The 12,346-nt window shown below is 53.2% G+C and overlaps 1 protein-coding gene across 18 annotated transcripts in view; it reads right to left on the reverse strand.

Annotated features, from left to right (window-relative positions):
- Nucleotides 1-6,004: 6,004 nt before the first annotated feature.
- UROS (uroporphyrinogen III synthase) overlaps nucleotides 6,005-12,346 on the reverse strand; it is a 37,667-nt gene continuing 31,325 nt past the window's right edge. For 7 of the 18 annotated variants that reach the window (XM_057506467.1, XM_057506464.1, XM_057506461.1 and 4 more), the window contains 3 exons: nucleotides 12,037-12,122; nucleotides 11,024-11,122; nucleotides 6,005-6,462 (listed from right to left, as the gene is read on the reverse strand). In XM_057506467.1, the coding sequence (XP_057362450.1) occupies nucleotides 6,328-6,462; nucleotides 11,024-11,122; nucleotides 12,037-12,122 (320 nt within the window). In that variant the 3' untranslated portion in view covers nucleotides 6,005-6,327. Of the gene's footprint in view, nucleotides 6,463-9,046; nucleotides 9,271-9,965; nucleotides 10,269-11,023; nucleotides 11,123-12,036; nucleotides 12,123-12,346 lie in introns of those variants that run through there. The other 11 variants (XR_008999054.1, XR_008999053.1, XM_057506473.1 and 8 more) reach the window with 8 other exon arrangements.

The raw sequence follows: 12,346 nt of genomic DNA on the forward strand, positions 1-12,346 counted from the left end.
TCCCGGAGGCGCGGAGCTCGGCCCCGGCAGCTGTGTCCGCAGCGCCCCTGCGTGGAGAGCGCGCCCGTCGGTTTGCTCGTGGTTCGGGTCCAGTCTTTCTCTTGGTAGGCTCGGGTTCGGGGAGATTGTTTCCCTGACTTGGGTGTGTGTGTGTGTGTGCTTGTTTCCCTTTATAAAAGGACTACTTAATCAGTGTAAGGAAATATGAATTTTAAAAGTACTGAGTAAAGGACGAAAAGCTATCATTCAGACAGTGACGTTTTGGTGAACAACCTTGCTGATACCCGTATGGTGCAGGCATGGAGAAGTATTTGTATGTGTTTAATTTCACATAAACCATAATTCTCTCATTAGTTGAAATAAAACTCGGTGGAACGTCAGACATCTTTCCATTTTCATGAACATAGGTATTTTTCCTACTTAACGGCCGCATGGTGTCAGGAGTTTCCATGTGAGGACAGACTAGAATTACCTGGGGTTCTAGAACAGCCCCGCTACATTTCCCACACCAAGGAGACTTTTGGAGGAGGAGGAGAAGACGGGGGGAGGGAAACTTAGGCAGGGCCGGATTCAGGGGCCAGAGATTTCGGACGGGTCACGTCCAGAGAGGGAGGGAACTGAGTCAGGCCCTCCCGGCACTAAGACTGCGGGCGAGAGCCCGGAGTTCCGACGTCAGAGGCCCGCTGACAAGAGCGAGCAGGCGGGCCGGTGTGCAGGGCCGTCCTGAGTCACTCCTGCGTCCACCAGTCAGCAAGTAGTCCTTGCTGCCCAAGGGACAGGGGACGTGAATGCGGTGGACTCATTCTTTGCCCTCCTGGAACTTCTCTCACGTGGGGGTGACAGACAATAAATAAAACAATGAGGGAAAAATTCAAATAGTGACGGGCTAAGAATATAAATAGGGAAAGCAAGTGCCTTTCAGGTTGGGGGAGTCAGTATTAAGGGGGGCAGGCTAATTCCAACATGGAACAGAACTGAGCGCTCCGAGCTGGAGCTGGTGTCGCCCAGCCAGGGTCCTGACGGGCTAAAAGCCCCGGTGATGCTGTCCGTCCCACCAGCTCTGGCCCAAGGCTGCGCTTCTCCAAGTCATTCTGCAAACTCCCACGAGGGCTGATCCGAATGACAAGGAGATCCCGCCTAAGGACCGCAGGTGCCAGGAGTTTTCTGCTGAAGGATCGTGTGTCCTGACACTAACGTTTCCCTGTGTTGTGTAGTTGCTCTTATGTAGCTCTAGGCAACGGGACGCAGGAAGTGTGTCACCATGCGGAGTGTTTGCGTTCCTCTCAGAGCACTCTCCTCGTTTATTACTAAGCCTCTGGATGGACTGGCTTCCCAAGACTTGGAGTGTTTGATCTGCCAAATTGCTTATTCCAGGTAAAGTAGATTTTGAGGAAATCAGTTGGATCCAGGAGGAAAAAAATGGCAGAGGAAGTCACGTGACTTACAGTAACGACAAAATGAGGGACCAGGGCTTCTGGAGAAGCTGGTTCCTGCTCTCTGCAGGATGTTCCCCATCTCTGAGCCTTGGGAGGGGTTTGACTGGAAGTTTCTAGAATCCCCCTAAATGCAGAGACCCAGTGGTCAGTGGGAAAACCTTTTTCCTAAAACACATCATTTACAAAATGGGTTTGCATGTTCTCAGCACTGAACAACGTAACATTTTGAAAAAGATTCCCTTAGTTATTTCCCCAGGATGCTTTTAAGCCTGATATACAGTGCAGACGGAGTCAGTTCTGACTCCGATAGTGAACATAGTGCAGGAGGCCCGCTGTTTGGGAGTCTTCACTGTTTGCTCAAGGGCAGGCCTGTTTGTCATTTTCAGCTGCACATTACTGCCTGAGAAACGGAGAAAAGGCTGTTCAGTCTCTGTCCTTCTGGGTTCCTTCTCTCTGGACTTGGCATTTCAGCCCCGTCTCAAGCACAAAAACACCCTTTACCCCCACCCTGGGCTGGCTTAGGATCCTAGGCCTCCCCGGGAAATTCATATTTTCCCCACATAAGGTTCTATGGTTTGGGGTTCACTCTTCCTCCACGGAGGAAGCATGCTGGGAATGCTGAGTGTCTGGTTGGGGTGCCGGGGAGCAGGAAGCCACACTGTTGCCTGTATGTCTGCCAGGGCTGTGTGAGAAGCTTCCAGATGCCACTGCAAACTGTTGACTTTTGGGATTATGATCACCATTGCCGGTGGCCTAGTGATTGTTGCATTTGCTGATGGGCTGTCATCTGTCTTGGCTGCAGAGTGGTCAGGGCACTAACGTGAGTAACATGGGTGAGGGTGAATAACACCCCCTCAAGTGGGATGCCTGGGCCCTCGGCTCCAGCAGGGTCATTCCCTGCCCTGAAGCCACACCCCGGGTGAGTCAGGACCAGCAGGCCGTTTGAAAAGGCAAAGGCAGGGGCTGCAGAATCCTGGCGGGGCCCCTCTGGCTTGGGGCTGTGAGCCCCTACGCGGAATGTTCTCGGCTCTGTGTGTCAGAGCTGCTTTGCTGTCCACGGGCCTCACCGAGTTCCCCTCAGCTGGTGAATTCACACGCTGGCCGGGCCTTCCCTCTGCCCAGGCGTGGCCCGCTGGGGGCCGTGGGGAGGCACGTGAGTGAGTCTGCCTCAGGCACACCAGGGGACGGCCTCCTGGGGCTCCTGCCTGAGCCGGGGAGCTCTCGGGGTGTCCCCTCATTCATTGCCCATGGCCTTGGGGACTGTGGGGTGCGCCTAGAGGACTGTGGGGAAGCTGAGCTTATTTCCCTGACATTGGGTACAGCTCAGGATAATTCACGTGGAACTATTTTCAAAATATTTTCCACTTTGTGTGGAGCAGAGGAACAATTTTCCATGAGATGAATGAATGTTTTAAGTTTGGGGAAGTGAAACCTGTGAGTAGGATGGTGAAGCCCACGGCCTGGGGCTCGGCAGCCTGCAGCGCCTTCCCTATTGGGTGCTGACCGGGTCAGACTGGGCAACCTGGTGCCCTGCCGCTGTTTGTGTTCCTTGATTCATTTTACCCTTATTTAATACTTACAAAAGTGTTTGGGGAGGAAGGGGCTGGGTAAGAATTCAGGGTAGAGAGGTACAGTTAGGCTGGGGTCACATGTGTCACTTGCCCAGTGAGACCCTCCAGCCAAGTTAAGAAATGGGCTTTAAAAAAATAAATGTAATGCTTTCTGTAAAATCTCTGAAGCAAACTATGAGGATCGGTGGCACCGACACAAAAGGCAGGTGACTTGGTTCGGAGGAGGGCCGCCTGAGGCCGCTGCCTCCCTGCCTCCAGGGGCAGGTCCTGGGAGAGGGGCGCCGTGGCCGTGGCCGTCCCGAGGCAGGGGCTCCCCTGCGTGTCCTGGCCGCCGCCCTGTCCCGTGAGGTAGACTGTCTGCCGAGCTCGGTTGCCTCCTGGCCTTGTTCTCCGTGGAGGGCGGGGGCCTTGCTGTCTCTGGCCCCCAGGGGCCTAGCCGAGGGCCCAGAATGCAGTAGGTGCCAGGGGCCGCGACCTGACTCTCACCCCCACCGGTCTAGGAATACTTTTCAGCCGATAAGCCTCTAAATTCAGACGCAAGAGTAAATCCTGAATGATACTGTTTTAGTCTTTGCTAAGAATACGTCACAAGTTGCTCAGTGATCACAGACCTCCAGCGCTTTGTCCGGGTGCGGCAGAGGTGCTTTTCCGAGCTCGAGAGCTGCAGCGGGAGGCAGTGGCTCAGGCCTCTCTGGGGACGGGAACTCAGGCTCACAGGGCGGCAGTGACTCCGCTGGTGCCCGGCAGCGAATCAGGCCAGGGAGAGTAGGGCCTGGCTCTGAGTGCTCCTCCCATCCCTCCTCCTGGCGCCATGCTCCTCTCCCACCTGACTTCCTGACCCTCTGGACTGTTAACTTGTTTCTTGTCCCCAGCAGAGAGGTCCAGGTGTGGTCCCCTCTGGAAGGGCTGGTCCTTGTCCTCACGGAGCCTCAGTGGGGGATCCATGCAGCAACTCTGTGTGGTGGGGCACAGATGGCAGACGTGGGCAGCAGTTGGGTCAGGACAGTGAGGTAGTTTTATGGTGTCGTCTGGGTTACAAGGGCTTGATTCTGTACGGAAAATTCTGTATGATTCACATACATTGGGCCTGTCACCAAGGTTAGTTATTTGCCCATCCTGTGACTAACTTCAGGATGGCAGGGGTTGGGGGTTGTTACCCTTCTCCCCCACCCTCTGCCCAAACACCCCAATCCTACAAAAATAGCATCTCTGGTGGCAGGAAGTAGTTCAGCTCCCTAACCATGTTGAGCTTGAGTAACACATGACCAGCCAAGTTCCATCTCTGTGCAAGGGCGGATGCCTCTTCCTGCCTTTGAGTCTAGTTTATATAGAGACCTGCAAGTCCTGGGGAGCCCCAATGAACGTCCATGGTCCTGGGGAACCCCACTATGGAGGATGTATCTTGCACTAAAAAAAAACCCAAAAAACCCTTATCTAAAGCCTCTACAGGTCTGCATCACTTAACTTTGCATGCGGCATATAATTTCTCCAAGTCCCATTTTCCTTGTCATAAAATGGACCTGCCTGATAGAGTTATTTTGAGTAGTCAAAGGAGGGAAAATTACATTCACTGCCACGTAGTAAGGCAACGGACTGGACTCGAGTGGTTCAGCAATATTAGAAGGAACCATTTTTCTAGATAACTTCAAATCTGCTTATGATCCAGAGGGTCTGTGCTTGTACCTTTGTGTTAGTCAAAAATGAAGAAAGACAGTTGAACACAGACAGGCCTGTGCAGCAATATGACCTCCAAGCATGGGTGAGGGGATTGCCTCACCTGGTCCAGGTATGGTCAGCCCCACAGAGGGTCTGTGGCAGGAGCTGCATCCTCATCTCACAGCAGAGCTGTGTGTAGCCTGCCACAGTTCCACCGGCTCTGGTCCCAGGAGGGGACATTCAACCTGGAGATTGGCTTCAAGGCATTGGTCCGGCAGCCCTGGTGTGGCCAGCACAGCTTCTTGGCAGCTGCGGCTCCCACACAGCTGACACAGTGACCTCGGGGAGGCACACAGGCCTGGGGCTGGGGCCCTGGAAGGTCCCCCCAGAATCTTAGCACCAAGTGCTTGAGGCCGGGGCTTCCCCAAGAACAGGAAGGGTAACCGACACAAAAGGGCTCCTGGAGATGGAAGGATTCTAAACTCAACAATCCGGCTTTGACTTTCAAATCAGAAAGCAGCACTAGGATAGGTTCTCTTGTAGTCAGAAAAATGGCTATTTTTGAATTTCTGCCAGGTCACACCAAGATCTAACAACTAATTACCAGCGGATCCTCTCTCCTACTGTTCATTTGATGTGGTGGTTTACGAGTGCTGAGTCCCGGTCTGTGTGCTTATGTTCATAAACCCCTTTTAAATTCATCCTAGTCCTGTCACTCCCTAGCTGGGTGACCCTTGCAAGTCATTTAGCCCCTTGAGTCTCCGTTTTTTTGCCAAAGAAATGGGAATAATAGTGATGTCTACTCATCAGGGTTGTTTAGACTGGAGATCAGAGACGCAAAGCCCTATGCCTGGGGCCGTGGCACACAGGGGTTGCTCAATATAAAATGCCTCCAATGCTGACCTCCCAAGGAGACCACATGCAGATTAACAGTCATCTTTCCTACCAACAGCTCATATATTACTGAAAAGCAGACACAGGTTTCATTCAACTCAGATCAAATTCCGGGCCAGGATTTTAAAAACGGAAATAAAGTTTGGGGACAGATTTCCAAAGACTTCCTGCAAGACAGTGCATCTGTGGATGAGTCCCTTCTAAGTGAATCAACAGCCCTGACAGACAGACACTGCATTTACATTTCCAAAGGAAAGAAAGTCCCTATTTGAATTGCAGCTGTCCACAGCTTGCAAAGCAGAATCCTTTTTATAAGATGAACAAAACTACTTCATGTATAGCAAATCATATGATTCCTACCAGGTTTGTGGGCTATGAGGATGTGGGCACATCTGTCTCCGCCCAGCACAGCTCAGCGCTGAAAACAATATATGGCACGAGACAGCACACGTAGCCACCATGTTTATTTGATTTCCTTCCTGCTTGCAGGGGAAGTTCTTGCTGGGCCTGGGAGCCATTTTGCTGAGCAAGAGTCCAAGGTGGCCTCCACTGAGGCAGGTGGCCCAGCTGGTCTCCATGGTGGGTTGCCAGCTCCAGGTCCCGTCCGGATCCCCATGTCCCAGTGGTTCTGCTGAGGCGTGGGCATCAGCTTGAAGGTGGGGGCTGCATGGGAGCCCCGGCTGGGTGTCCTCTCCAGAGTAGAGGCAGCAGCTGCCGCCTGGGCCCGCAGGAGAGCCGCCCCGCCCGGGAAGGCGGCCAGGGCTGCCGGCTCAGCAGCTGCGGGGCTGAAGCGCCCTCCTGATGCCGGCGGCCAGGGCCTGTGGCGTGGGGCTCTCTGCAGTGCAGCTCACAGGCAGGCCCTGGGCAGCCAGGGCGCGAGCTGTGGTGGGGCCAATGGCTGCAAACTGTAGAGAGATGAGAGAAGGCACCTCAGCACACCAGCAGGGACGGGGGCAGCAGGAGGGCCATGTGTGTGGGGCCTGTTGGCCAGCCTCTTAGGACCCTGGTCCTCACGTGAGAGATTATAATGTGGTAATACCACCTGATGTGAACCTGGTCAGTAGCCTGCACATTGTCTTCTCCTCCATGATCTCATTACAGCCTCACCGCCAGCCTGAGCAACATCCCACTGCCCCTGGGCATGGTGAGGGGCAGGGACAGGAGGCCCCGGGACGGGTGCCTGCCTCCTGGCTGCGTCTTCAGGAGCCTTAGCTGCCAGCAGTTCCGCCTTGTATCTCGGGGCCCTGGGTGCGGGCAGGTGGTGCATAGAACACAGTCTGAAGGGGGCTCTGGGTGTGGCAGGAGTGGTGGCTGGACCCCCGCAGGAAGGCAGAGCAGTTAAGACTGGGGCCCCAGAGCTGGTGAGTTGGGTTCAAATCCCAGCTCTGAAGGACAGTGGTCTTAGCAAGTATCCCACCCTCTTTGGGCCTCTGTTCCCTCATCCATAGCACAGAAAGGTTAAAAGCCATCCTCACTGGGATGCTGTGAGATTATGGGAGGCACTGCATGTACACTTGGCCCACTGCCCAGCACAGACAGATGCTCAGTCACCACCCCTGGCTGCTGCTCGCAGGATGACTCCAAATCATCAGCTCCAGTGGCATCAGCCTCATCAGCAGGATGCCTCTCTGAACAGCCTCACGTTTCATGGTCACATGCACAGCCTCACTTTGGGCTGAACATGATGTTTTCTCTGGCCCTTGCCAGCTGTCATTACAAGTCACTTAGCCTCTCATCTATAAAAGGGACAATTATCCTTGCCTCCCAGGAATTACATGGGGGTCAAATCAGATTGGCAGTTCTGGGAGGGGGAACGTTCTCATCCCTCCCCCACCCACCATGTGGATGACGCACCTGCTTTGGAGTGGTCGGCGAAGGCAAGCGCCTGACAGTGGCAGCCCTTACCCAGCACCCCCTTCACCCTCCCTCCCCAGGCTGGGTGGGGGCAAAGCCACAAGACACTGCCTGGGCAACCTCAGGACACTGTGGCCGAAGCTCCTCCCTCCAGTGTGTCCCAGGGAGTGCCCCGGCGGCCCCACACTCCACCCTGGGAGGCAGCCCCTCCACAAGAAAATCCCCGAAGAAAGGATGAAGTGGGGCTCCTACCTCACACCTTAACAGAAAAGCTAATTCAAAGCGCACCACAGAACTAAACCTATAAAACTGTAAGAAAACACAGTGAGTCTTCACAGCCTTGGGTTAAGCAGTGGGTTCTTAGATACACCCCTCAAAACACAAGCAACACAATAAAAAAATGTCAGTCTTTATCAAATTAAAATATTTTGTGCTTCAAAGGACACCATCAAAAAATATGAAAGGACAAGTCACAGAGCGAGAACATTTTTGCAAATCATGTATCTGATAAGGGACTTGTATCCAGTCAAAGAACTCTTACAACTCAACAACACAAAGACAAATGGCAGGTGTGTGAACAGGCATTTCTCAGAAGAAGATATACAAATGGCCACAAGCACATGAGAAGGTGCTCGTGTCATCGGTCAGTAGGGAGATGCAAGTGAAGGCCACAGGGACAGACGGCTCTGTACCCACTAGAACGGCTGGGATCATAAAGACAAAGGAAATACAGGGGTCAGCGAGAATGGTAGTGCCAGTGGGAGTGCAAACTGGTGCAGCCACTTTGAAGAGCAGCTTGGTGAGCCTTCAGACTGTCAAACCTAAACTTCCCATATGGCCCCCACAATCCCACTCCTAGGTTTATGCCCAGGGCAAACAAAAACAAATGTCCACACAAAAAACCTGTATTCAGATGTTAAGCATTATTCATCAACTGGTGAGTGGGTAAATAAAAGGTGGTATATTCACAGAAAGGACTATTATTCAGCAACAAGAAGGTATGAATGTACTAACACCTGCTATAACGTGGATGAAACCCTTAGATGCTGAGTGAAAGAAGCCAGTCACAGAAGACACCTACTATATGATTCCACTAATATGGAGCGTCCAGCACAGGCAAATCCGTATAGACAGGAAGTAGGTTAGTGCTTGCCAGCGGCCGGCGGGCGGGAGAATGGGGAGTGACTGCTAAGGCATACACAGTTTCCTCTGTGGCGATGGAAGGTTCTGGAATTAGATGATGATGATGGCTGCACAACTCTGAATATGCTGAACACTGAACTGTATACTTTACAAGTGTACATATTTAATTCATAAAAAGCAAACTTTATGGCATACGAATTATATCTCTATAGAGCTGTTCTGGAAAAAAAGCAAGCAATTCGCTGAGACTGGGAAGGAGCGAGCAGCCAGCACGACTCCAGAAGAAGCGGTTTGGTCACAAAATGACTTTCTGACATGGGCCTTTCATTCGCCCTGAAATCCTGTGACCACAGGAGCAAGCACATCTGGAGAGTCCTGCCATCTGCCTGACCAGCACTGGATTGGCCGGATCCGGGGCCTGCAGGGCTGGACCGGAGTGGGGCAGTCTCTCTCCTGCTGGGCCCCGGAAGCCACCAACGGGCACAGCCTGGGGCCGAGTATGTGGGAGGCCAGCAGCCGGGTTCGGAGCCCCACTCTGCTTCATGATGACTCCTCTGTGGCCCTAGAGACAAGCCCATGGTCTTCTCAAGTCAACTGTTAGTAGCCAGTCAGGTCAGATGTCACTCCCTCGACCTTCCGTGGGCCCTCCTGTACTTTGCACAGCACTGTACAAGCAGTGGTTCCCACAAATCCTCCTTGGGAGGGAGGAGGGCCACCTAGCAAACAGGGCAGAGCCAAGAGAGGAACCTGTGGGCCCACACCCGGTCCTCTGTCACCCTGGAAAGCTGCCTGAGCCAGAAGTCACATGACAAAGGGAGACTCCCACTGGGTACACAGCATCTCTGTGGCCCCCCAACAACCCATGGTGACTTCTACAGTGCCAGGTCTGCCATTCTTTCTGTTCCCTGGCAATGGCAGAGCCAAGGCCTGGGGGCCTTCCTAACTACTGGTGGATGCTACACTTCACTGCTACAGTCGGGGTGACTGGGGGGCTGCTGAGGGCCCCCAAGGCTGTCTGGAGGTGACAGAAGTGGACTGTGACCGATTTAAGATGGGCGTGCTCACTTAGCCCCTTTGGGGACAGTGCAGGTAGCAGTCTCTTCACACCAGCTCCCATCTGTTTGCACTTTAAAAACCATTATTTTGGAAAGAAGATACAGCTTAATTAAGTAAGCCTTTTGCTCGTCATCACGGCGGACAAACATGCAGATGCCCAGGGTGATCAGTTACATTGTGCTGCCAGGCTCTCACGCACTTCACGGCCACCGGTGACCGTGTGACTCACACAGGCTTCTGACAGGTCTGGGAGAGGGACAAGACCTGCGGGGTGGGGGCGGCCCTGTGGGTTCCTTACCCAACCTCCAAATCGGAAGGGCCTGCTGGGAGCCCACGGCTATGCTGTCTTCAGGGCCTTACCTCCTTCACCCCCCCAGCCACAGGGCCAGATTATTTCCTCCCCTGGTGCCCCAGGGACAAGGTGACTCACCATGTAACTTTGTCATTTAACCATCCTGGGCCTCAGTGTCCTCACCTGTTAAGAGGACAATAGTCCATGTTTTGCTTGATTCCCGTGCCTGGACTGGTGTGAGGATTACATGAGACGTTGCCTAGAAATGCCCCATCATGATTGACCATGGCTCATATCGCTGGGGCTGCCAATGTGGAACCAGTCTTCCTAGGTTCAAATTGTGGCTCTTCCTTCTTCCTGTGTGATCTAGGGCAGGACACATAACTTCTCTGAGCCTAACCCTCCATCTAAAACTGGCAAACAGTCCCTACTCCCCAAGCGTGCCCCTGTGTAGAAGGTAAAGGCCTTCACTCCATCTGGCTGCAGGGGCGCCCACAGTGCTGGCGGCCTCTGCCCTGCAGCACCAGGTCACCGTGCCCTCTCCTCAGTCCCCTTGGGCCAGTTCAAGAGCACTGCCATGACAGGCAGCACAGGACTTGTGAGTACTGGCAGACTCATAACAAATATTGTCCCTAAAAGGTGAGACTGTCAATCCTTTGAATTAAAAGACATGAAAAGGGGAAATGCTTTTAGAACAGATAATTTCAAGACGTTTAGATGGAAAAAATGGGAATGAAAGGATGTTAACACCTGTGCCAGACCGTGAGCTAAGTAAGGACTTAACACCTGAACTCTCTCCTCTCCTCCTGAGACTAATCTATCAGGGAAGACCATATACATGTCTATGAAAGCCACAAAGAGATAATTATCCGCATGTTACAAATGAGGAAAAGGCTCAGAGAGGTCGAGTGATTTGTCCAAGAGCACCAGCCAGGAAGTGGCACTGCTGAGCTTAAAGCACAGGGCTTCGGAATCCCAGAGCCCTGCCTTTCCAACTAGAGCTGGCATCAGGGGGCCTCCGAGGTCAGGACAGCTTTGACTTTACATGGAAACTCTAGGATAATTAGTAAACTTTTTTTTTTTTAATCTGAAAAAGACCAAAACACCACTGAATACTTCACCTTAATTTGGTCAATGTTGTCACCAGATAACTCCTGAATATGCTTGAGGCTGTATGCAAGGCCGGAGGGACTGAAAAATGTAATGCTGGCTGGGATGCCCTGGAGGGAGGGAAAACAAGATCAGTCCCTTGCCATGAGCCCACAGAAATGTTCCCCTGGCCCAGTGGTCAGGAGCCCCTCAAGCCATAGGAGGCGGCCCACAGGCAGCCAGGGGGCGGCTGGTGGACGCTGGCATTCTCTGCTCTGTGGAGGCCAAGTTCAGGTGGGGCACTATTTAGAGAGCAGGGTGCCATCAGGAAGGCAGGGCGCTGCTCCTCAGTTGCTCTTCCAGCCCCCAGGTCTGTGCATGGTGAGGACATGGGCACCATGGACCCCCATGCCCAGCTGAATGGACAATGCCTCTAGCTCATGTGGCCAGTGGCCCTATCATGTACGGCAGCAGTTGAGCCTGTCTCTCTGTCAGTTCTCCACCCCTTCTGAAAATAGAGCAGAAAGCAGACCGACCAGTGGTTTGTGCAAACAGGAAATCTCAGAATCCTCAGCAAGGCATTCAGAAGCCTGTCCTGGGCGAGGATGGGGAGGTGTCTTACTGAGTATAGATGTGGAAAACTTGCGTCAACTCAGATAAGTACCTGAGGCCTCCAAAGGTTCCCGGGGTCTCCCAAATTCAACCCAGACTTCTTGGTGGGCACTGCAGGCCTACTAGGGTGGGCCTGGCCTCCCTTCCCAGCCCCTACCAGTGCCCCACAGGATGAACATCAACAGTGAGGTCTGCGTTTGCCTCAGTCTTACTATGTCTGGGATGCTATAAAATGGGCTTTGTGTAAGTTATCTCCTTTAATCCTTAGAGAGGTCTTACTAGATAGATCTGTTCCACCTCACAGACAGACGGGGCCTCCAGAAGCCACACAGCTGGGGACGCTGGGACCACATGGAGAGGCTTGTGTCCCTCAGCCCCCTGCCCCCACTGCTTGGGAGCCCACCTGCCCGTGCTCCCCAGGAACACCACGCACCTGCTTGGAATAGTAGCTATTCAGGTTCACTTGGATTCCTGGGTGTGGAATCTTCTGATAGACAGTTATGCTTTCCATGGGAATCCCTGGATACAGTCAAAACCAGGAAACAGGCTTTACTGCACCGGGAACACAATGGAGCCTCCACCCCACGGGGCACAGCTAGTGGAAGTCTCCCTGGGTAGCAGAACTCTCCAGAAAGAAGCTGCCTGCAGCTGAGAGGTGTGGACTGAGTGTGGGGGCCCCGGCGGTCCCCTGCAGCTAGCGATTATGCTGACCTTCCTGCCCAATGTCCTGCCATTGCTCCTGG

This window comes from Manis pentadactyla, chromosome 8 (assembly GCF_030020395.1).
Source record: "Manis pentadactyla isolate mManPen7 chromosome 8, mManPen7.hap1, whole genome shotgun sequence".
Lineage (NCBI taxonomy): Eukaryota > Metazoa > Chordata > Mammalia > Pholidota > Manidae > Manis > Manis pentadactyla.